This window comes from Phaseolus vulgaris, chromosome 4 (genome assembly GCF_000499845.2).
Source record: "Phaseolus vulgaris cultivar G19833 chromosome 4, P. vulgaris v2.0, whole genome shotgun sequence".
Classification (NCBI taxonomy): Eukaryota; Viridiplantae; Streptophyta; class Magnoliopsida; order Fabales; family Fabaceae; genus Phaseolus; species Phaseolus vulgaris.
This window is the reverse complement of record NC_023756.2, coordinates 44,353,660-44,377,841: the sequence shown is the minus strand read 5'-3', so window position 1 is coordinate 44,377,841 and position 24,182 is coordinate 44,353,660. Positions and strand designations below refer to the sequence as shown.

The following is a 24,182-nucleotide window of genomic DNA, read 5'->3' as shown; positions in this document are numbered from 1 at the left end:
TCACATTACTTACAAAATCTTAATTTTTTTAAAATCCACACTATCATCCTTTATCCTTAAGTTCAAAGAACCTTAAATATTTTTCACACATCTCTCTAATTCTTACAAATCCGCTATTTTTCCTCTTCATAGATTTCTTTCTCAATCCAAACACAACATTTATGGAAAAATTGAAGAAACACTTTCACTCTCTCGTGAGTCTCCTCGTTCATTCTCTCATTTTTAAAATCAGTGAAACAAAGAGAAGAAAAGTACCTCTTCCTCCTTCCTTAAACACGGTTAGTGAGGTTTTTAGATTAAACCTAACTATTTTATGTATTTATATTATATCACAATTAACCTAATCTATCTGATCAGAACTTGCTTAAATATATTCTATTAACAAAGGTACCATAAATACGCATACACTGCACACAATCCCAGCCATAAAAAAAACCTCAGTTTTATCAAATACTTACTTTGAATGATGTCGAATCCAACAGAACAGAACTTGCAGAATGTTGCTGTCACAAGCCAAACTGCAGAACATGTCCAATGCCATAAACATGGGATCTAAGAAGAGGAGTAACAATAACAATCATGCTTCACCTGCTATACTCTACCACTATCCTTGTCCTGATGGTGCTTTTGCTGCCCTTGCTGCGCACCTTTACTTCAAGGCCACTTCCTTATTCTCTCCTCTTTTCTTTCCCAACACTGTTTGCAAGCCCCTCAGGTTTTTGCCTCATTCACTAATTATTATTTGTACAATTCATTCTGCTATCAATCGTTGTTCTGCCATTATGCTATTTCTATGCCATTTGATTTATGTGTATGTATTTTTTTGTCTTTGATTGAAATTTTCAGTGCTGAAGATCTTCCTCTGAATGAAATTGGTGATCTTTACCTCCTAGATTTTGTGGGGCCCGATGGTTTTATTCAAGAAATCTCCACCAAAGTTTCAAGGTGCTTTGCTTTGTTTTCTGTTTTCCTTGTAAAAGATGCATTCTTTAAGTTTTATTTTTCATGTCCGTATATTTGATTTGAGTTATTTTTGTAGTCATAATACGATGGTTATCTTTGTTTGTGGTGTTTTCTTGGGATGTAGGGTGATTGTTTTAGACCATCACAAGACTGCCCTGGAGAAGCTAGGGAATGAAGTTTCACTTGGTGAAAATGTGGTAAAGGTTATTGACATGGAGAGGAGTGGGGCTACTATTGCTTTTGATTACTTCAAAGATAAGCTTTTGAGTTCAGATATTGAAGTTAAGCACCCCTCAGTGCTTGATGAATTTGAGCTTGCCAGGCAACTTTTTCTGTATGTTGAAGATGGGGACCTCTGGAGGTGGAGACTCCAGAACAGCAAAGCTTTCAGCAGTGGTTTGAAGGATTTGAACATTGAATTTGATGCCAGAAAAAATCCTTCGTTGTTTGACCAGGTAATCTGCTTTCTGAGTCTTATACTGTTTTCCCAACTTTTCTGATTTATTATTAGAATCTGATTGGAATACACCGACAATGTAAGACTTTGTATATTTGAGTTTGTGTTCCCTAATTCGAACAAGCACATTGAGGAGTTCCTAAGTGCATGAAGATGTTTAACTACTTTGTTTGGTCCTGTAAATTTGTCCATGAGTTCATTGTGCTGATATTCTACTAAATTTTGCCTGCCTCATTAAGGGTGATAGTTCTTTATTTTCATACTTATATGTTGCTACCAAGATAGAGTGATAGGTCATTTCATTTGTATAAATAGTTGAAATAACTGATAATTTTGTGTATTATGGCAGTTGCTATCACTAAACTTGAATACTATCATTAGTAGAGGTATGCTAAGCATATCACTCAAGCAAAAATTAATTGATGATGGTCTCAGCAAGTCGTATGAAATTGCCCTCGGGAATGGTGCATTTGGTCGTTGCCTGGTATGATTGATGTTTCCTTCTCTTAAGATCTCACTATTTCTTCCTCTACTACCTTTCTATTCTTTGGTTTTGTAGTCAAATTTCTTTAAACCATCCATCTGCTGCTTTTGGTTATTCATGCATTGATGCTAATTTTCAATACTTATACTGAGCCTTAGTTGTGTCTTTCACACCTCTCTTGATTAGGAGAGAACTGATGAGAGTCCTTTTATTTTCAACCATTTGTGTTTTGTAGGCTGTCAATGCAGATACTACTCTTTCACAGTTAAGAAGTGAATTGGGACATCAATTAGCTACTAAAAGCAAGGAAATGAAGTTGAGGTTTGTTCATTTTAATTTCATGTTACTATTAATTAAATCATATTGTTGTTCTTCTCCTTTGACTCATTGGAAAATCTGTGTCCTTAATTATTGGAGAATCAGAACAGAACATAATAATTAAGGAATTGATATCTCATGTCAGTTATGCACTTACTTTTACTTGTAGAGGTATTGGTGCAGTTGTATATAATGTACCAGAGCTGGAAAATGATGAACTGCTAAAAATAAGTCTAAGGAGTGTGGAAAATGAAGATACCACGCCTATCACTCAGGTTTTTCCTTTATCAAATTTCTAATTGCATCTTTTTTTGCAACTCTTGTTGCTTATACTTGTAGTTAATATCTTTTTCTCTTCTATTAGGAATTTGGAGGTGGTGGGCATAGAAATGCAGGTTCTTTCAAGTTAACAGCTGATAAATTTGAACAATGGAAGGTGTGATTGGATTTTTGCACTTGAACAATGGATGGAGCATTGAATTTTTGAATGTTGGTCTTTTATATGTAACATCATAGTTTTCAGAAATAAATTGGGTTTAGAATTATTTGATTAAACACTCTAAAATCTCTTCCTTTACTTATTATATTTTTGGAAAATTGCTGCTTTGATTATGTTGAGACTTGGATTATGTAAAAGATTAGGAATTGACTAAATTCGTCATAAACATATCCATAATGGATTTCTTGAGATTGTATACATCTAATAATATTCTGAGACAAATCTGTTCATACAATGTTTATAGAAAATTAAAATATGAAACTCAACTATTCTGAGATGATTAAAGTCACAGAATTAGTGGAAAATCAAAACAGAATATTTGTAACATCATCACCATCAAAATGACTTTTTGATTGTACAATTAAAAAGAAAAAAGAAAAATAAGAAATGGTATGTTTATGGAATGTAGAATAAATATATGGAGGTGTAGGAAGAAATGCCCCTAGTTCATAAGAACTAAAGATTTCTTTTTCACAAGACATAGTCTGTGATATTTAAAAATTATATGGAGGTGTAGAAAGAAGCAATGGAGTTGTAAGGAGAATTTGTCAAAAGAAAACTATTCCAAAACCCCAATAGTCATTGTCATTTGAAAACAAAATTACTTTCTGGAACTTCATATTTTCTTTCTACACTCCAATTCTTTGATATATCTATTTTATCCTTTGTGATTTACATCTCTTAACATTTTTACTATTTTTTCTTTCGTAATATTGTGAAGTAGCGATAGATGCACTTATGGTATTAAAGATGACAAATTGTTGTCATATTACAAACTAGTTCTCATAATTTTTTTTATTTTTTTTTATAATTACCTTATTCATCACTATATTTAAGATTAATATTCAATTTAGTACAGTGATTTTTAAAAAAAATCAATTTGATCCCTATATTTTTTAAAATGTATATAAATTTGTTATTTTCATTAAGTCTTACGATGCCAAATGTTGCTCATGTGGCAGGGAGGTGAGATTGAGAGATGTGACGTGTCAAACCCTTGTTTACAATTTTCAATTTCAACATTCCTTGCACCTGGATGCTGACAAGAATTGGGTGGTTTCTGGCGACGTGACGTAGTTGATAATATCAACGGTGGTGGATTTGGAAGGAATCAGTGGCGGAGGAAGAAGGTGGTGCTAATGCATGATGATATTGAAGGGATTCAATTCCTCTACGGTTCCAATTCCAATTTCAATGGTTCCACTGCCACATCAACACCTGATCTTGACACGTCACATCTTTCAATCTCATCTCTTTGCTACATAAGAAACATTTGACGTCGTAAGGTGCGATTTAACGGAAATGACCAATCTGTATACATTTTAAAAAATATAGGGACCAAATTGATTTTTTTAAAAATCACTTTACTAAATTAAATATTGACCCTAAATATATGAACAAATAAGGTAATTATACCTAAAAAAATATAGCAAGTTACTTTATATTTTAAATTAGTCTCTATAATAATAGTATAGACTAATTTAGAATATAAAGTAGTTAGTAGCTAAATGTTTGGTAACTAATGATCAAATACCAATTTAAAAACTATTTTGTAAATTTTTATTAATATTAAAAATCACTTTAGATATAAATAATTTTTTAATCTCTAAAATAGTATCTAATTTAGTTAATATAGTGACTAATTATTTTTTATCTCTAAATTTGATTGTTATTTAATGATTTTCTCTCTAGTTACAAGTGATCAAATTCAATAAAAAGGAAGAGAAAGAGAGCAAGACTTTTAAATGCATTTGGAAGAAAACTTAAGATATGAATGGATTAGGAGGTACACACTTGAAAATTTAGAAGAAGCTTTCAAACTTGCTGCGAACACCCCATGTTTATGATAACCTCACATCTCTTTCTATTTTTTTTTAAAACTTTTTAGTAGTTAAATATCCTTAATTTAAACAACTAAAACCCAAAAGCCAAACCACAATGTTTTTATTAACTTCGCTACTCATATAAACATATACACTACATCAAACCTATCATTAGACGGTTCAAGATTTAAACAAAAATTAAATTATTTCATACACTTATCACACAAAACACAAGTTCTTACACATTTCCTTGTTTTAATTTGGTGTTGAAATTTAAAATTTCAATTTACTAAATCACAAGAACTTGGATAAAAGCTTAAATTGTTAGGTAGAGTCTCATGAACCAATTTGATAGTTATTACAAGTCCAAGAGAAAGTAAGACATGCACTATTTCAAAAATGAAGTAGAAAGAAAAGAGAAAGAGAGATGTGCCCTAAAATCAGCTTGTTAAAGCCTAAAATGATGTTATGCTATGAACATGAAAGGGATGGCCCCAACATCCATGTGGGTGGGTATCTAAGTTCTTCCATAGTTAAGTGCCATTAAACTATTCTTGTTCTTTGACCTTATAGTTGAAGCTTAGAGGAAGTTGTTTGACATGAGAAGGTGCAAGAACTAAAGTTTTGGATTTACATGACCAACTAAACAAGTCTAAAGCATGAGTACATTCTTCTTTTGTCACATATGCAAAATCTGAAAAAGTTAAGATGTAATAAGAAAGATATGATGTTGTAGGTAGCTACACATCTTGATCAAACACAACAATAAAGCAATGAGAAAACACAAAAGAAGGGCTAGAATCACCCAAATGGAAAAAAGTATATATATGGGGATTATTGCTGAGTAATAATTACGTAGAAAGTTAGGTTATAAAGCAAAAGCTCACTGATTCAAGCTCAAAACTTAAAATAAAAAAATTCTGATGAAGGAGAAAAAAAAGAAAGGAAAAGAAAAGAGGGAAGCTAAAGAAAGGTTACTGAAACAAGTGAATTATGAATTGTGCTGCCACTTTATCTTCTACATTTTCCTTTTACCCTCAGTCTTATTTCAAAGAGTTTTTCAAACTTTGTTATTATTCTACCACTTGTGTGAGTTAATGATTCATCAATATGTGTATACAACATCATTTTTCATTTTAGTGTTTAAGAGAATATTCCATTTTAGATCCTACACTAAAAAGTTACCAATTAATCTTGATCATTTGTCAAGAAAATTGTAATAATATGTTAAATTTTGTGAAATAAGTAAGAAGATAAATATAAAATGTGACAATAATTAAGAAACCAGGAAAAAAGAGAGTCTAAAAGACAATTTCATAAAAAGTATATCACTACAAGAAAATCATGAAATAGAAACCAATTTGTAGAAACCAAAATAATTAGTTGAAATAGTAACTAAATTAGAGACCATTTTAGAAACTAAAAAGAAATTTGGTTTCTAAATTAGTTTCTATTATTTTCTATTATTGTTAAATAGTTTCTAAATTGGTATCTAATTAGCAACCAAGGTTTTTGCTACCAAATTTAGAAACTAAATAATTGGTAGTTAAAACATTAGTTACTAATTAGATACCAATTTAGAAACTATTTAACAATAATAGAAAATAATAGAAACTAATTTAGAAACCAATTTTTTTTTTAGTTTCTAAAATGGTCTCTATTTTAGTTTCTATTGTAACTAATTATTTTGGTCACTAAAAATAGATTTCTATTTCATGATTTTCTTGCAGTGTATGTTCTTTTAAAGAGAAAAAAAGAAAAAAACTATAATTTTTTAAAAGACCAATATTTAAAAAAAAGAAACAAATATTTTTTTACTTTATTTTATTATTATTATTATTAGTGTAAATTTGTAAGAACATTTTTTTTTCATTTGGTGGATTATTTTTAAAATAGATAAATGCTAAAATTTTAAGTTAGGTATAGTAATATAAATTAAAATTTTAGCTATTTAGTTATTCAGTTATAGTATGTTTTCTTTGTCTTTTCTCCAAGTTTTTTGACTTTTTTTTTTAATCTCTTCTATCCAATTAGAATTTGCTTTGGACTAAGCTATTTTTTTTTAATTTGTTTTATCCATAAATTTTATGAGCTTTCATATTGTTTTGGTTGGATTTGGGAGTTGGTAAGCTATATTTTGGTATGGAGAAATTGATGATTTGTTGACTTTATTGTTTTTTGCATTTATCACTTGATCACCAACGAGTTCTTTTGAACCAAATTCAACCGATAACATTCTTTATAAGTACAAAGCATCATCGCTTAAGTGTCATACAACTCCTTGCTCAAATTATGACTTGAGGTTGGAGTACGAGAGGTACAAAAATAATTCTTTTTCTTTGACCCTTCATTGCTTAAGTAATAAAGATGTAAGATTTGTAATAAGATTTTAGAGATAAGTAGCGTAATCCCAAAGATATGCCGCTTAAATAATTGTATTACAATTGAACAATGAAGATTCAATGTTGATTCTCCCTACTCAATGACTTGGGTGCTTAAACATTTGTTGGTTGCTCGTGAGGAAGATGTCAAATCAATTCTCTCTTCTCCCTTGAGATATCACTCATGCGTTGAGATGTCACTTAAGTACTAAGATTAGACTTAAGTGATATGTCATGTTACTCGAGTGAAGATGTTGTCATTTAAGCTATGTCTCTCAAGTGACATACTTACAACTTAAAAAAAACTCATGTTTGTGAAAAATTTAGGAATTGATTAGTTTAATGATATGTGTTTTGTTGTTTCAAGTTGAATGTTGATTATGTTGTTATTCATGTGAGTAATTGATTAGTTTAATGATACATGTTTTATTGTTTCAAGTTGAATGTTGATTATGTTGTTATTCATAAGTATGTTTTTGAGAATGAAATCGTGAAAGTAAGTAGTGTGATTGATGAGATATATTATTTTAGAATTATGTAATATATTATTTTATGAATGATATTAAGTAATAATCAAAATGATATTTATGTATTATGTAAGAAATTATTATATAAGGTTGTCAAATGAGATATATATCGAAAATAATATAGATTGGTAGACAAAAAATTTAGTGTTAATAATCTTACTATGATTATATTTTGACAAGAAAACAAATAATTATATATATATATATATATATATATATTTATTGTTATAGAAAGAGTTTATAAAATAACATATAAATATCTTTATTTCTTAATATCTAAATTTTATTTTAAATTATAGATAGTTAGGATATGTAGTATAATTGTATACAAAATATCCAACTAAATTATTAATATATATATATAATCACCATTAACAGCTGTTTTATGATTATAAATAAACTAATGTGTGTTGATTATTAATCAAAGTTAAAAATAAATAATAATTCTTTAAAATTGTAATTAAACTAAAATTACGCATACAATACAAATTTCACTTTCATAATACGATGAGAGAAAAGAAAAGGAGAAATGGAGTAATTTTTTTTTGTTACACGAAAAAAGGGAAAAGATTTTGTGAATGAATCATATTTTTGTTCTAAAAACACATGAAAATCTACAGTGCTTTTTACCAAGTTTGGTAAATGAGGGCACGTGAATAAAACACTAAAGTGTGTGCTGTACGGTTTACCCTAATAGCTAGGGATAAAAACGGGTGGGTAATAAATATTATATTAAAATTATTTTCAACTATTAAAATATAAATTATATTATTTTTTATAATAAGTAGGAATGACAATATGGGACGAGTCATGCGGGTCGGCCCGTAACCCACTAACAAAAAATGCAGGGCGGGTTCTTTAATTCAATTCACTAATCCATTTAAGTCTGTCTCACATAATCCGTAACCCGTGCAGGCTAACAGCGACATTGGCTCGCTGACCCGGAAAAAAAAAATATTGATGTTTTATCTTAATTGAATTATTGATGTTTAACTATATTTGAAATGGAAGAATATTGGTGTTTGATATTTTATTAGCAAACATAGGTTCAATTTTTTAATCAATTATAATTCATTTATATTCAGTTCTTTTATAATTATTGAATTTTTATATTCAAATGCAAAAAGTAACAAATATTTTAATTGAATTCCTTTATATTCAACTTTTTATAATTATTGAATTTGTATATTCAATTTTTCAGTAACAAAAGTAACAAACATTTTTATTGAATTTAAAAAAAATAAAAATTATGCGGGTTAACTCGCAGACCCGCAGGCTGACCCTTATGCGAGACGGGCAGAGAAATCAATCCACGTTCATTACACGGGGCGGGTCAACCCAGCTTGTATTTTGCAGGTCAAACATGGAGTGAACCTATACGAGACGGACCAACCTGCATTGTCATCCCGAATAATAAACGTCTAAGCATTTAAGAATCACATAAAAAAACTTGAAATTAATTAATAATATCTTTATTTAAATATATGAAAACACATATATTACTCTGCTATCCATATCCTTTAATATAATAAAATACAAAAATTTCATAGTATATAAGTTAATGTAAACTTGATATTAAGAACCGATGTTATAAAGTTGAGTCTACTAAAAGAAATATCTCTTAGATTTGGAAAGAGAAGGATAGCACACATAAGCATATGGATCATATCAGGAAAACTGTTGGAGATCCCACATCGACTAGAGATGAGAGCCTTTCATAGTATATAAGTGGGTGCATACCTCACCCCATTGAGCCGGTTTTATGGGGTTGAGTTAGGCTTAAAGTCCACTCTCGTAATAGAAACTAAAAAAATTCAACAATCTTGAGCTTTTATGAAATTAATTTAACTGTTTGAAGCATCATCACACAGCATAACATTCAATAATGAAAGAAACAATGGCAGGCACAGGGTGTGATACAAAGTTTGTAGTTTATTATTAGTAGTAATAGTATTTGAATTGCCACATTGATTAATTTATTATATATCAGCTTATCTTCTGCATCTAAAAAGTGTGCTGTGTCTGCTTTTGTATTACTGATTGGCTGATCAAGATACAATTAATTAGTGGATTATTCACATTAATTTGAAGTCTAAAGATCCCTCACTCACTCCTTAGGCCATGACTAGTCTTCTTTTGCATCAAAATGTTGTCACAAAAGAAAGAAAAAGGGTCATTAATTAAACCATATTAATGAAAGCAAAGGATTGAGGAGGATATTTGTATGATTTAAATGGAAGTACCTACATACAAGGAAGTATATATTATCAGTGATAGGGAAAAGGCTTGTATCAAACGTTATGCCAGAATCTGTAAAATCTGTAAAAGAAAAAGAGAAAAAAACTCAAAGATAAGGAACTTTGGTTCCTTTTGGTCTGTTTATAAGCAATGATGGTTGTGATGAGTGAAAACACTTTAGCAGAAGCTACAATAAGAAGAAAAGAGAAAAAATGTCACCGGTTGGATTACCACCTGGCTTTAGGTTCCATCCAACCGATGAAGAGCTTGTCAACTACTATCTCAAGAGGAAGATCAATGGCCAAGAAATTGAGCTTGATATCATCCCTGAAGTTGATCTCTACAAATGTGAACCTTGGGAATTAGCAGGTTTTCTTCTTCCCTTTAACTATAACCACCCTTCAATTCTTCCAACTACTTTGTTTCTCCTATTTGTCATTCATCCATTTATAGCTCATACTTGTCAAACACTCTCACATTTTCATCTCACATTCAAACAATATCATGCTAGAAATTGTGTTTGCACATTCACAATGTGTGTGTACAATGATGTTAATGAAACTTAAAACCTTGTGTAAACTACTCAACCTCTTCATCACTAGGTTGATCCTGATGGATAAGTGCATACCCTTTATCTAGTTACAACATTTAACTATATTTGCAGGATAGGTAATCTATATGAAAAAAAACTACCCCCAAATCAGTACCTAACTTGCAATATCTTTGGTGGATCATTCATGTGCCTTATTTACTTACTTCTTCATACATGTATCATCTCATTGGGCAAGGACTATCAATTTGATGCACTATATATGGCCTGCATTTTCAATATGGCAAAGTTGTTTAACTGTGACTGATTTTGGAACATTTTTTGTTGTCTTGTTGCATGGTTAGAGAAATCATTTTTACCAAGTAGAGATCCAGAGTGGTACTTTTTTGGACCCCGGGATAGGAAATACCCAAATGGATTTAGAACAAATAGAGCAACTCGTGCAGGGTACTGGAAGTCCACTGGAAAAGATAGGAGAGTTTCCTGCCAAAGCAGACCCATTGGCATGAAGAAAACTTTGGTTTACTATAGAGGCAGAGCACCTCAAGGGATCAGAACTGATTGGGTAATGCATGAATATCGCCTTGATGACAAAGAGTGTGAAGACACCACTGGATTACAGGTTTGTATATATACATACATATATATATTCACCTATATTTGTATATCATAATCTTTCTTTCTGACACATTTTATCACTTATCAGTATCACATTATCATCTTTTCTTTCTTTGTAACCTTCTTTCTATCACATTATATTATTTCTCAGTATCACATTATCATTGTTTTCACCTCTCTCTCTCTCTCTCATAGTGTATGTATGTATCCATAGAACATCATTTTCAAAATATGTAATTGTTAGCAACATAAAGTAAAGCTCTTAATGCCTACTCACAATCAAAAGTGATTAAAATAAGACAAGAAGACAGTCACCATGTAAATGTTAATAATATTTGAAAAAAGTTATTAAAGTCCTTCTTGCACTTATTTTAATGTTATCTTGAGTATTTAGCTAGTTATTGTGCTCATGTTTGAATTGCTTGTTGGCTTTTTAGGTGTACAAGTAAGTAGCTTTACTCTTATTCAGTAATTTTCATCAGTTTAAATAATCAAGAGTGATCTTAGCTTGGTTTAGTTTCAAAATGACTATTTCTGAAAATTGCATTACCAACGCATTAAGGATACATGAGTGTGGCGAATTAGTAGGCATATTACCATTCTAGTGCAATTTCACACATGAATGGACAAATTTGAAAAAACTTGCTTGAAGGATATAAGTTGTGCTTATAGAATACGATTTCGTATGAAGACAGTCGTGTTTACCACTGCAGTTTAAACTTAAACATAAGACAAAAGTTGGTGGATGTTTGACAGCGAAATATATATACTTCCCATTGTTGTAATTTTTTTCAAATCAGTTCATTCTAGTAATTTTTGTACAAAATTGCCACATAATGGTAACAAACCCCGAATTACCAAGTTACACCTTCCAAATTAGCTTTACAAGTCACATCTTAGAAAAGTAAATGTTTTGTTGTCTTTAAAACTAGCCTCTAGTGCCCACCTGACCCTTTGCCTACTTTCAGAACTCTCTTTTGTTTGTGTGTGCAGTATGCACACTTGTCATCACATATTTGAACCAAAAAGCAAGAAGTTCGATGCTTAAGGGAGTGACAAAAGCATTTTTCATTGATTATTTTCAGCTCCTCTTTTACACCAAAGACAAGGAGAAAAAAAAGATAGATAAGCTTTAGTTCCATATTCCCATGATGATCATCACTTCATGAGAGTCACACCAGAAACACAGTGAGAATAAAACTTGAAACTGTAGAAAAAAATGAAGTACATAAGACATTGTACATGTTTGGACAGTAGAAGAACGTGAAAATTGCATGGCGTGCATGGAAAGCCTTCACTTTTGTAGGAGCTTTATTCCTCCTCTCTCTCTCTCTCCCTCTCTATTTTACTTTATGTTTGTTTGTTGTAGGTACTCTATAAACGTATGGCTGACATATTCTTTACTTGTGTTACTCTTATACCTCTAAAATGACAAAGTTCTAGTGCACCTTGTCCTTTATATCATTTCATGTACAATATAATATAGTGTAATGCAATGAGACAAAACTACCATCCTCTTTATTATCCCTATCCCTTCTTATTAAAACTCTTTAGTTATTGGCGTCTTTGTCAATTATCATATGTTCAACCTTCCTACCCTGATCTACAATTTTTAGATTCTATATATAAGCCATGAAGGCTTGTGCATCTCATAAAGCAGCTACAATTCTCCCATCACTTTCATTCTGTGTCGGTCACTTTTCACTTTATTCCTAAACACCAAAACTGACAAATCGGTACTATACTATATACCTCAGAAAATTTACAAATAATTAAGATAATAAAAAGGAGAGGGATGGTACAGTCAATTGTACCAACCAAATATTCGTTATAAGAAAATTAATATCCAAGCCAGGATGTGCCAATCAGGTCATAATGATTATGGTAAATGAATTTAGCAATGAAGTTAACATACATAATATGTTCACCCTTTTAGTAAGCAAAAAGTCTGCACTTGATTAGGACACAGTAGCAGCATTTATAATATTCTAGATAAGAAACATGGACAGAACATTTAGCACTCTTTGAATCTTTCTGCCACTGGCTTGTTCAGAGGTTTTTCTTTTATGGTTTTAACCTCCACCACATTGTGTAGATCCGTTTAGGCCTCAATATTTGACTACACTGCTTTAGTTGATCATTTCAAATGTAGGCAATAAAAAGACATAAAGCAATAATTTGTAGGAAAATCCTACACTATCTTCTGTGTTACTTTGGGCTGCATTAGTTTATATATATCCAAAAGAGAAAAGTGACACCAACAAAAGTCCAAATGAAGTTGGTTTATAGCACACTAGTTAACTATCTTAATAACTACCTTGCAGGATACTTATGCATTGTGCCGTGTGTTCAAGAAAAACGGAATCTGTTCTGAGATTGAAGAGCAAGGACAATGTAGTATATCACTAATTGAGAGTTGCCAAACCATAATTAATGAGTGTGAAACCATGTCTCCTGACATACCAGGGGCATCATCATCATGCTTGGAAGAGGAAGACAAAGATGATTCATGGATGCAGTTCATTACAGAAGATGCATGGTATTCTTCTAATGCAGCTATGGTTGGTGGTGAAGAACTCTCACATGTTACATTTACAAACTAATATTTTGAAGACCTAATGGCAGGCCTGATTGGTGGTGAATAACTTGGGAGCCGGATATGAATATAAATATATATACATTTCATCATATAATAAAATATTAATACCTTTTTCATATAACTGTTATTAAGAGATTTAACTTTTGTTTTTCTGATTATTATTATACTTAATTGGTGAGGATGGTTTGGTTTGTTTTTTTGGTTTGGTGGGCTTGTTAATTAGGATCATATTATTGCATTGATTTTATACATTTTTGTACTAACCTCTATCTCGAGGTGATCTGGGTGTTATTTGTGGAATAAATATAAATCACAACTCAAGTGTTAATTATTTTCATTGTGTTTTTCATTGGCTGAAGGAATTCTAGCAGTGAAAGCCAGTTAAGAGTATAATTAACTATGCTAATGCTTGTTTACCAAAATTTCTGACAGTGTTTAGCCAAGTAATTGGAGAGACTATTCAAACATTGCTTTTAAATTACATAAAAAAGAATAAGCACATTGATACCTAATAAATAGTCAAGAGAATTGCATAATAGAGTAACTGACAGAACTGCTAAAACATTCCACACAACTTAGCAATTTGAGCAGCATATAGAACATCATGTGTGACTGTAAACTCCTTTATGTCCCCATGTCAAGTGAAGAAATTCAATTACACCTTTCAATGTTCAAATTCATCAGCTATTAACATGAAAGAGCTTGCATTTCAATGTTTACCTCCAAATTCCTAAGATGAGAAAAATATATCAGTACAAGTAACTAACAAGAGTCACAAAGAAGATTCAATTAGCATTTTCATGAAGGAGCAACCTGAGAGATAGGCGTGGTATCTTCATTCTCCACACCCCTTGTGCTTATTTTTATCCTTTGGTCATTTTCAAGGTATGGCTCTTTATACAACTGCACAAATATCTCTACAAGTAAAAATCAGAGAATAGCAAAAATAAGCTGTCAGTGAGAGAACAATAAAAACTAATATATGACTTGTTGAAGATGTTACAGATATTCTGTTTTGATTTTCCACTAATTATGTGACTTTAATCATCTCAGAATAGTTGAGTTTCATGTTTTAATTTTCTATAAACATTGTATGAATAGATTTGTCTCAGAATATTATTAGATGTATACAATCTCAAGAAATCGATTATGGATATGTTTATGATGATTTTTTCCATAATCACTTTCAAGAAAAGAAAAATAAAATTCTACCTAATAAAAATTAAGTTAAAAATTAACTCATCTATAAAATTCAATTCATATAGATTGAATTTATAAACAAACTTATATCATTTTTTTTCTTAAACTTGAGAAGAAGTTTATCTAAACTAATTCTATACAGATTTTTGGTTAATGCAATTGCAAGATCAAAGATGTATAAACATGTAAAACAAGTTTTAAACCACCAATTTACTCATAGAATCAACTGAAATATCATGTTTGAGTTTCATCAGTAAATTCTCTTTTAAATCAGCAAGTACTTTTGTAATTGTCTACTCCTCTAGAAGTTCTAAATTTCCATCCTTAAACATTTGAAATTTATTTATCAAGCTGATTTTAACAAATCATTCTCTGACATAAAACTCTCAGTCCAATGCAAAGAATATTGTACTTCAAACAAATTAGGCCATGATTATGTGACAGGAAAGTAACTGAAATTACTTTTGATTTGATTAATAGAGAAAATACTGAATAAATTTGATTACAAGGGTTAGACACAGAAAGTTTGGAAATTGAGAATGAAAAATAAATAAAGCAGAAAAGGGAAACTTCTCTTTCTTGTGGTGCTATCCTAAAAGTACTCAAATGATTGCTAACCTATTTCATTTCTTCCCTTTTCCCTTGTATCCCCCACAGCCTGTAACTTTTACCACACAGGCCATGTATGCAACCCTTATAGGAGTGCCTAACAATAACACAAAAGAAATATGAATATATCCTTTCAATTATATATTATCTTTTTCATATTTTCATTAACTTTTAAAGTTTACTTGAATGAAGAAAATGAGTAAAAAGTTTTGAGCTTTAGCCTAATTCATTTAATCTTTGTATTGACAGTTACAAATTCTAATTTACACTTCACATTTGTTGGGCAATTCCTAATCTTTTACATAATCAAAGCAGCAATTTTCCAAAAATATAATAAGTAAAGCAAGAGATTTTAGAGTGTTTAATCAAATAATTCTAAACTCGATTCATTTCTACAAACTATGATGTTACATATAAAAGACCAACATTCAAAAATAAAATGCAATGAAATCCCAACAGGAGCACTATTTAAACTTGATTTTAAATTACATAAAGGATCATTCTTTATGTTCTAAATAATTTGTTTTGGAACCTTCTTTATCTAGACCATAAATATTTGTAGATATGATAATTCTATTTTGCATGTTATTGTTATATTTTATAATATTGTATTATGGTCCTTACATTATTATCATTTATTTTAAAACTTTTTAAAGATATTTTTTTTTAAACAAAATCACCAAAATACAATATTATAAATTTTAATAGTAACAATAGGGTACTTATGACATGCATATAAATACCATGACAAGGTTCTAAAAAACTATTTATACTAAAGGAATTGACTAAAGAAAGATAAAAAAAAAAACTAAATGAATACCTAATAAATAAACAGTTTGCATAATACAGTGACTGATACAACTGTCAAAAAATTTCACATGGCTTTTAAATGTGAGCAGCATACAGAAGAACATGATCTAAGAGCTCCTTCATCACCTTATGTCAAGTGCAAAAATCCAATCACACCTTCCATTGTTCAAATTTATCAGCTGTTAACATGAAAGAACCCGCATTTCGATGCCCACCACCTCCAAATTCCTAATAGAAGAGAAAAAAGATATTAACTACAAGTATAAACAACAAGAGTTGCAAAAAAGATGCAATTAGCAACTTGATAAAGGAAAAACCTGAGTGATAGGCGTGGTATCTTCACTCTCCACACTCCTCAGACTTATTTTTAGCAGTTGATCATTTTCAAGCTCTGGTACTTTATATACAACTGCACCAATACCTCTACAAGTAAAAATAAGTGCATAACTGACCTGAGATATCAATTCCTTAATTATTATGTTCTGATTCTCCAATAATTATCGAGACATCATCTTAACCTATTCCTTTTTGTATGGTGATTATAAGTTCCATGGTTTGATTTTCTATATACATTGTATAAACAGCTTTTGTATTCAGAGCGTAAGAGTGTCAAAACAATAATATATATACAACTCCAATATCACAATATACATTAACAGGCAAGACAAATTTCAAGCTACCATATTAACAATAGAATGGACAGAAAATTCATGTTGGAGTTCTATGAACAAGATTCTTTTATAAATCCTGCAAGAAATTCTGTACTTTTTTAAGTGTCAGAAATTCTATGTATATATGTTAGCGCAATGCAATGAATACTGTACCAAAATTAGGTAGTGACTGTGTGATAGAAACCAAATTTACAGCAAACTAAAAGAGGAAATACTCAAAAACATTGATCTAATAACAAGGCAATATGCAGAAATTATAGAAATTGAGAAGGAAAGATAAACAAATCACTTGAGAATTGCAGATATTGAGAATCCTTTTGCAGTATAAGTAGTTATAGACTTTGATACCATAACAGATTTTATCTTAAAACCAATGTGCATTAAAGTGAAACTGTCCAACAGTGTGTGTATATAAATCACACTCCAAGACTTGAGCAAGAGATGTGGGACTTCTCAACACATATCACTAAGAGATTTTCCAATGAGTCGAAAGGAGAAGAAAAGCAATATGATTTAATTAATAGTAACATGAAATTAAAATGAACAAACCTCAACTTCATTTCCTTGCTTTTAGTAGCTAATTGATGTCCCAATTCACTTCTTAACTGTGAAAGAGTAGTATCTGCATTGACAGCCTACAAAACACAAATGGTTGAAAATAAAAGGACTCTCATCAGTTCTCTCCTAATCAAGAGAGGTGTGAAAAACACAACTAAGGCTCGGTATAAGTATTAAAAATTAGCATCAATGCATGAATAACCAAAAGCAGCAGATGGATGGTTTAAAGAAATTTGACTGCAAAACCAAAGAATAGAAAGGAAGTAGAGGAAGAAATAGTGAGATCTTAAGAGAAGGAAACATCAATCATACCAGGCAACGACCAAATGCACCATTCCCGAGGGCAATTTCATACGACTTGCTGAGACCATCATCAATTAATTTTTGCTTGAGTGATATGCTTAGCATACCTCTACTAATGATAGTATTCAAGTTTAGTGAAAGCAACTGCCATAATACACAAAATTGTCAGCTATTTCAACTATTTATACAAATGAAATGACCTATCACTCTATCTTGGTAGCAACATATAAGTATGAAAATAAAGAACTATCCCCCTTAATGAAGCAGGGAATATTTAGTAGAATTAATAAAGTAGAATCAGCACAATGAACTCATGGACAAATTTACAGGACAAAACAAAGTAGTTAAACATCTTCATGCACTTAGGAACTCCTCAGTGTGCTTGTTCGAATTAGGGAACATAAACTCAAATGTACAAAGTCTTTCTTTGTCGGTGTATTCCAATCAGATTCTAATAATAAATCAGAAAAGTTGGGAAAACAATGTAAGACTCGGAAAGCAGATTACCTGGTCAAACAACGAAGGATTTTTCCTGGCATCAAATTCAATGTTCAAATCCTTCAAACCACTGCTGAAAGCTTTGCTATTCTGGAGTCTCCACCTCCAGAGGTCCCCATCTTCAACATACAGAAAAAGTTGCCTGGCAAGCTCAAATTCATCAAGCACTGAGGGGTGCTTAACTGCAATATCTGGACTCAAAAGCTTATCTTTGAAGTAATCAAAAGCAATAGTAGCCCCACTCCTCTCCATGTCAATAACCTTTACCACATTCTCACCAAGTGAAACTTCATTCCCTAGCTTCTCAAGGGCAGTCTTGTGATGGTCTAAAACAATCACCCTACTTCCCAAGAAAACAGCACAAACAAAGATAACCATCGTATTATAACTACAAAAATAACTCAAATCAAATATACAGACATGAAAAATAAAACTTCAAAAATGCATCTTTTACAAGGAAAACATCAAACAAAGCAAAGCACCTTGAAACTTTGGTGGAGATTTCTTGAATAAAACCATCGGGCCCCACAAAATCTAGGAGGTAAAGATCACCAATTTCATTCAGAGGAAGATCTTCAGCACTGAAAATTTCAATCAAAGACCAAAAAATACATACACATAAATCAAATGGCATAGAAATAGCATACATGGCAGAACAATGATTGATAGCAGAATGAATTGTACAAGTAATAATTAGTGAATGAGGCAAAAACCTGAGGGGCTTGTAAACAGTGTTGGGAAAGAAAAGAGGAGAGAATAAGGAAGTGGCCTTGAAGTAAAGGTGCGCAGCAAGGGCAGCAAAAGCACCATCAGGACAAGGATAGTGGTAGAGTATAGCAGGTGAAGCATGATTGATATTGTTACTCCTCTTCTTAGATCCCATGTTTATGGCATTGGAGATGTTGTGCAGTTTGGCTTGTGACAGCAACATTCTGCAAGTTCTGTTCTGTTGGATTCGACATCATTCAAAGTAAGTATTTGATAAATCTGAGATTTTTTTTTTTATGGCTCGGATTGTGTGCAGTGTGTGCGTATTTATGGTACCTTTATTAATAGAATATATTTAACAAAGATCTGATTAGATAGATTAGGTTAAATATAATATAACATAAATAAATAAAATCAGTTAGGTTTAATCTAAAAATCTCATGTGTTTGGATGGAAGGGTGGATAGAGGTGAGGAGGATTCTTGTTTTGATCAACATGTTTGGAGGTCGGAGTGTAGATAAGGAAGAGAGTTACATGAAATTTTTTTTCCTCTTACCTATGCGATGACTAGGTTTTTAATCCGTACTGTACACGTGAAAGGAATGCAAGATATTAATTATTTATGAAATATTATTAATCTACAAATAACTAAACAAGTTATAAAATAAATATTAATATATAAAAAATAAAAATTAGTATATATAAATAAATAAACTAAACATACTAACATTAATATAAGTAATGCATAAAAATAAATAATACATGGAAATAAATAAATTGTTTAAGTATCAATAAACTTATATAATTTTGAGGTAAGTAAGTAACAATAAACAATTATGTAAAAAAATTATTCATCTTACAAGACGAATAATTCGAATTTCATTATTTGGTATGTTAACCTCTATTTCAAAAATAATCTCATCGCCTTTTTTAAATCATTTCACATACTTAAATTATTTCTTCATGCTACAAGTTTTGTTTGATTTATTTGACGCGCGTTTTTTTCACTATTTTTTATAAAAATATAATTATATATATGTAAATAAATAAATTACAATGCAAATATTTATATATAAGGAAGAGAATATACTAATAAAAAAATAAAAACTAAACATTTTAAAATTAATATAAACAATGCATAAAGATAAATAATACAATAAAAATATAAAATAAATTGTTCAAGTATCAACTTAAACAAATTTTGAGAAAAGTCAGTAAACATTTAAAAGTTGACTCATTTTAAAAGTTGAATAACTCAAATTTCATTATTTAATATGTTAATCTCCGTCTCAAAAACAATCTTCTTATATTCTTTGAAGACATTTAACCTACACAATTTCTTGTAGTAATATAACACAACTTTTTACTAAAAAAAATCAAGTTCAAACCAAATAAAATTATTATTGATGATAAAGTTATTCTTTTAAGTTATGTGTCTGATATTTAAATTTGAAATTATTTATTATATTAAAATAATCTTGTGTCCGTTTATCAGCGCAATATTATAAGAATTTAGTTTTTCAAATGCACAATTTTTTAATCTCTAATACGTTATTTAAATAATTTTTCTTTTTTGTATATAACATTATTTAAACAATTTTAAGGGCTAAAAGTTATGCATTTCAAAATTATGAGAAATAGAAAAAACATAGAAAGGTTTTTTAAACATGAGCTTTAAATTTTTTAAAAGGATAAAAGAATATCTTAGTACATTTATTTAATGTTTAAATTTACTCAGTAGCAAGAACGAAATATTGGATTTATTTTGCTTGATTAGCAATGATAAAGTGTTTAAATACTCTTTAATTAAGCAGATAAAACAGGTTGCTTATACAAACTAAAATGAGATTAATGGCACTTTTGGGTTTTAGTTATTTAAGTTAAGGATATTTAACTACTAAAAAGTTTTAAAAAAATAGAAAGAGATGTGAGGTTATCATAAACATGAGGTGTTAACAGCAAGTTTGAAAGATTCTTCTATATTTTCAAGTGTGTACCTCCTAATTCATTCTTCTTCATTCATATTTTTTAAGTTTTCTTCCAAATGCATTTAAAAGTCTTGCTCTCTTTCTCTTCTCTTTTTATGGAGTTTGATCTCTAAGCTTGCAACTAGAGTGTATCACCAAGCTTGTTTTTGCTTCAAATTTAGAAATTTCTCTTTCTCTTTTAACTCTCTTCCATTGCATCTTCTTTCTTCTTAGAAAGTTACATGTGTGATTTATTAGGATTCAATAAAAAAAACATTAAATAAAAACTAATTTTATAAACTAAAATAATTAATTACTATATTGATTAAATTAAAGATTATTTTATAAACTAAAAAATTAGCAGTAGTTAAAGTAATTTTTATTATTAATAAAAATTCATAAAGTAGTTTTTAAATTGGTATCTTACCATTAACTACTAAAGTTTTAACTAATAACTACTTTATATTCTAAATTAGTCTCTATTAGTCTTTTAAAGACTAATTAAGAATTTAAAATATTAGTAGCTAAAAACCTTTCTAGCTAATTTAGACATCAATTTATAAACCATTTTATAAATTTATATTAATAATATAAATCACTTTTGATATAAATAATTTTTTAGTCTTTAAAATAGTATCTAATTTAGTTAATATAGTGACTAATTATTTTTTTGTCTTTAAAATTGATTATTATTTAATAATTTTCTTGTAGTGATTGATAAGGAAAATAGGCTTTTAGAGGAGTTTGAATTTATAATGAATGGCTAAGGTTTCCATCCTTGAAGCAATCCATGGATTTTCTTTACCTTTTTTACTCATCCTCCTCTCTTTTCAAAATGTAGTTTCCTCAAAGTACAAGAAATATCAAAGCGAAGTTAGATTTGTTTTAAATTCAAATTAGGTTTTTTTTTTAAATATTATTATTTCAATAGAGTTGAAATGATATACACGTGTGGAATTGTGAAGCATATTGGTGAAACTATTGGATGTTAAGAATTGTTTTGTGTTTAGTTGTTCTAATGATGGAGAAGTATCAACATTGTAAAAAGATTGAATTTCTTGTACATTGTAAATTTAATAGATTTGAGACAATTGTATGATTAAGAGTTGAGTAAAGTGTGTGAAGTAAAATGATGCATAAAACACTTAACTTCTTTATATCAATTGAACAAAATTGTGGGACAATTTGATAGTTATGTATACCATGAAAAATATGTTAGATTTTAATACCATGAAAATTAGTTAATTTGAAGAGGTAAAAAGATGAAGACTTGCTATATTTTTTATGAAAACAAGTTTGTAATATGACAACAATTTTGTCATCTTTAATACCATAATGCATTTATCGCTACTTCACAAGAATACCAACGAAAAAATTGTAAAAATGGTAAGAGATCTAGACCACAAAGGGTAAAATGGATATATCAAAGAATTGGAGTGTAGAAAGAAAATATGGAGTTCCAGAAAGTAATTGTGTTTTTTTCAAATGACAATGACTATTGGGGTTTTGGAATGGTTTTTTTTTGACAAATTCTCCTTGCACCTTCATTGCTTCTTCCTGCACCTCCATATAATTTTTAAATCCCAAATGTATCTTTCTTAAAATGAACATCGGATTAGCTAATCTGAAACCTCAAACCGGATTTGAGATTGTGTACCGAATTGAACACAATCTGGATTGTACTATTCGGTACACAATCTCATTGGTCACTCCGATATTCATTTAAAAAAAATTAAATTGACTATTAAAATTGGGTCTATGTGTGAAGAAAGAAAGAGTTGATGCAAAATATTGTGTTTTAAATTTACAAATCGGATTGTAGAATCCGATACACAATTCTCAATGGTTTGAGGTTTGGATTGACAATTCAATATTCATTTTAAAAAGAAATGTATATTTGGTATTTAAAAATACATGGAGGTGCAGGAAAGGTGCATGAAGAATTTGTCTTTTCTTTCTCAAGACTATGTCTAGTGAAAAAGAAATCTTTAGTTCTTATGATTTATTAAAGAGCAACATTTCTTCCTACACCTCCATATATTTATTCTGCGCTCCATAAACATAAAAATTTTCATTTTTTCCTTTTTGAATTCTACAATCCTAAATTCAAAAGTTTTTTTTTTCCGTATTGTATTATTTGAAAGTCAATTTTGACTTCTAGATTACACAATTCTAAAATATTTTTGAATTATAAATTACACAACTTAAAATCGTTTCCAACATCTTAGTTGTCTTCTTCAAAAGTACTCATCATTAAGAATGAAATTGTCGCCAACATCGAGCTCTCCACAAGGATGTCGTCATCTTCCTCATCATCGCAACTTCCACCAAAGGAGCCACGAGCACTACCTTATCCACTACTCACCATTTTTTTACAAAAAAAGGTCACATAACTTCCGAATTACACAATCTGAAAGTTATTTTTGACTTCTGGATTGTACAATTCGAAAGCCAAAAATAACTTATGATTATACCATCTTGAAGTTTTCTTTTAAAAAAATAAATTTTATGTAATTATAAAAAAATTACTTTCGAATGCAATCCAACAACTTTTTTGAATTACACAGTAAACACATTTTAAAGTAAAAAAACAAATACTTAAACTCAACTAATCTTCTTGAGCTCTTAAAATAAATCTGGTAGGTTGTGTTTTTTAAAGTTACATACTGAAAAGTCAACTCAAATAATAAAATAGAAAAATAAGGAGGGGAATTAAAAAATGAACGAAAAGATATATGAGATTGTAAATAAAAGTATAAATTAAAAACTTATTGACATTACAATAAAATCATCAAATATAAACTAATTTTAGAGATAAAAAATAATTAGTTGCTATAATGACTAAATCAGAAACTATTTTAGAGACTAAAAAAAATTTTGGTTTCTAAATTAATTTTTATTATTGTTAAATGATTTTTAAATTAATATCTAATTAGCAACCAAAGTTTTTCTATTAAAATTAAAATCTAAATAATTGGTAGTTAAAATCTTGATTGCTAATTAAATATCAATTTAAAAATTATTTAATAATAATATAAACTAATTTAAACCTTTTTTTTATTTTTAAAATGATATCTAATTTAGTTACTATAACAACTAATTATTTTTTATTTAAAATTAGTTTTTATTTCATTTTATTTTCAGAGAAAAAGAGAAAAAATGAAAGTAAGATGAGCCCAGAGAATATAAAATATGTTGCGTAAGTTATGTGTGTGTATAGGTAATCCAAATTATTAAAAAGATTAGGTTAAATGAACCCCTTATCTAGTTTTTGATTCAATGTGTGAAGCATATTGAATTATATAGTTTATTAGTATTTGCAGTTCACAGTGGAATAGTTTTTTGTGCTTGACTTCATGTCGTTTTCCAAAATGATGGAAAAAGTATTTTCGTACTTGGCA

The 24,182-nt window shown here is 29.6% G+C and overlaps 3 protein-coding genes across 5 annotated transcripts; 2 read left to right on the top strand and 1 right to left on the bottom strand.

Moving 5' to 3' along the window:
- The first annotated feature begins 177 nt into the window (after positions 1–177).
- LOC137837870 (uncharacterized) lies at positions 178–2,919 on the top strand. Its single transcript, XM_068647028.1, has 8 exons — positions 178–278; positions 483–715; positions 847–945; positions 1,088–1,418; positions 1,770–1,904; positions 2,140–2,225; positions 2,392–2,497; positions 2,587–2,919. Exons 2-8 carry the CDS (start codon positions 498–500, stop codon positions 2,662–2,664), a joined length of 1,053 nt encoding a protein of 350 aa, XP_068503129.1. The 5' UTR covers positions 178–278; positions 483–497; the 3' UTR covers positions 2,665–2,919.
- Positions 2,920–9,870: 6,951 nt separating this feature from the next.
- On the top strand, positions 9,871–13,785 carry LOC137837869 (NAC domain-containing protein 54). Its single transcript, XM_068647026.1, has 3 exons — positions 9,871–10,059; positions 10,585–10,862; positions 13,183–13,785. The coding sequence occupies exons 1-3, from the start codon at positions 9,903–9,905 to the stop codon at positions 13,459–13,461; spliced, it is 714 nt and encodes a 237-aa protein (XP_068503127.1). The 5' UTR covers positions 9,871–9,902; the 3' UTR covers positions 13,462–13,785.
- Positions 13,786–13,904: 119 nt separating this feature from the next.
- LOC137837868 (uncharacterized) lies at positions 13,905–19,123 on the bottom strand. Of its 3 annotated transcripts, none has more exons than XM_068647024.1 (9): positions 18,820–19,123; positions 18,589–18,687; positions 18,116–18,446; positions 17,618–17,752; positions 17,297–17,382; positions 16,394–16,499; positions 16,087–16,304; positions 14,271–14,374; positions 13,905–14,187 (listed from the first exon to the last, which is right to left on the bottom strand). In XM_068647024.1, exons 1-7 carry the CDS (start codon positions 19,035–19,037, stop codon positions 16,227–16,229), a joined length of 1,053 nt encoding a protein of 350 aa, XP_068503125.1. In that variant the 5' UTR covers positions 19,038–19,123; the 3' UTR covers positions 13,905–14,187; positions 14,271–14,374; positions 16,087–16,226. The 3 variants fall into 3 exon arrangements, with proteins under 3 accessions (XP_068503125.1, XP_068503124.1, XP_068503126.1); XM_068647023.1 differs by having other exon boundaries at positions 16,203–16,304; XM_068647025.1 differs by having other exon boundaries at positions 14,271–14,360; positions 16,203–16,304.
- Positions 19,124–24,182: the final 5,059 nt, after the last annotated feature.

What these genes read in the sequence shown, in the direction of transcription:
- LOC137837870 (XM_068647028.1), top strand. Translation starts at nt 498, where the DNA reads ATGTTGCTGTCACAAGCCAAACTGCAGAACATGTCCAATGCCATAAAC. An exon ending in ATCTCCACCAAAGTTTCAAG is followed by an intron (nt 946 to 1,087) that starts GTGCTTTGCTTT and finishes CTTGGGATGTAG; the next exon opens with GGTGATTGTTTTAGACCATC. An exon ending in ATACCACGCCTATCACTCAG is followed by an intron (nt 2,498 to 2,586) that starts GTTTTTCCTTTA and finishes CTCTTCTATTAG; the next exon opens with GAATTTGGAGGTGGTGGGCA.
- LOC137837868 (XM_068647024.1), bottom strand. Translation starts at nt 19,037, where the DNA reads ATGTTGCTGTCACAAGCCAAACTGCACAACATCTCCAATGCCATAAAC. An exon ending in ATCCTTCGTTGTTTGACCAG is followed by an intron (nt 17,753 to 18,115) that starts GTAATCTGCTTT and finishes GTATTATGGCAG; the next exon opens with TTGCTTTCACTAAACTTGAA. An exon ending in GTGCATTTGGTCGTTGCCTG is followed by an intron (nt 17,383 to 17,617) that starts GTATGATTGATG and finishes TGTGTTTTGTAG; the next exon opens with GCTGTCAATGCAGATACTAC.
- LOC137837869 (XM_068647026.1), top strand. Translation starts at nt 9,903, where the DNA reads ATGTCACCGGTTGGATTACCACCTGGCTTTAGGTTCCATCCAACCGAT. An exon ending in TGAACCTTGGGAATTAGCAG is followed by an intron (nt 10,060 to 10,584) that starts GTTTTCTTCTTC and finishes TTGCATGGTTAG; the next exon opens with AGAAATCATTTTTACCAAGT. An exon ending in AAGACACCACTGGATTACAG is followed by an intron (nt 10,863 to 13,182) that starts GTTTGTATATAT and finishes ACTACCTTGCAG; the next exon opens with GATACTTATGCATTGTGCCG.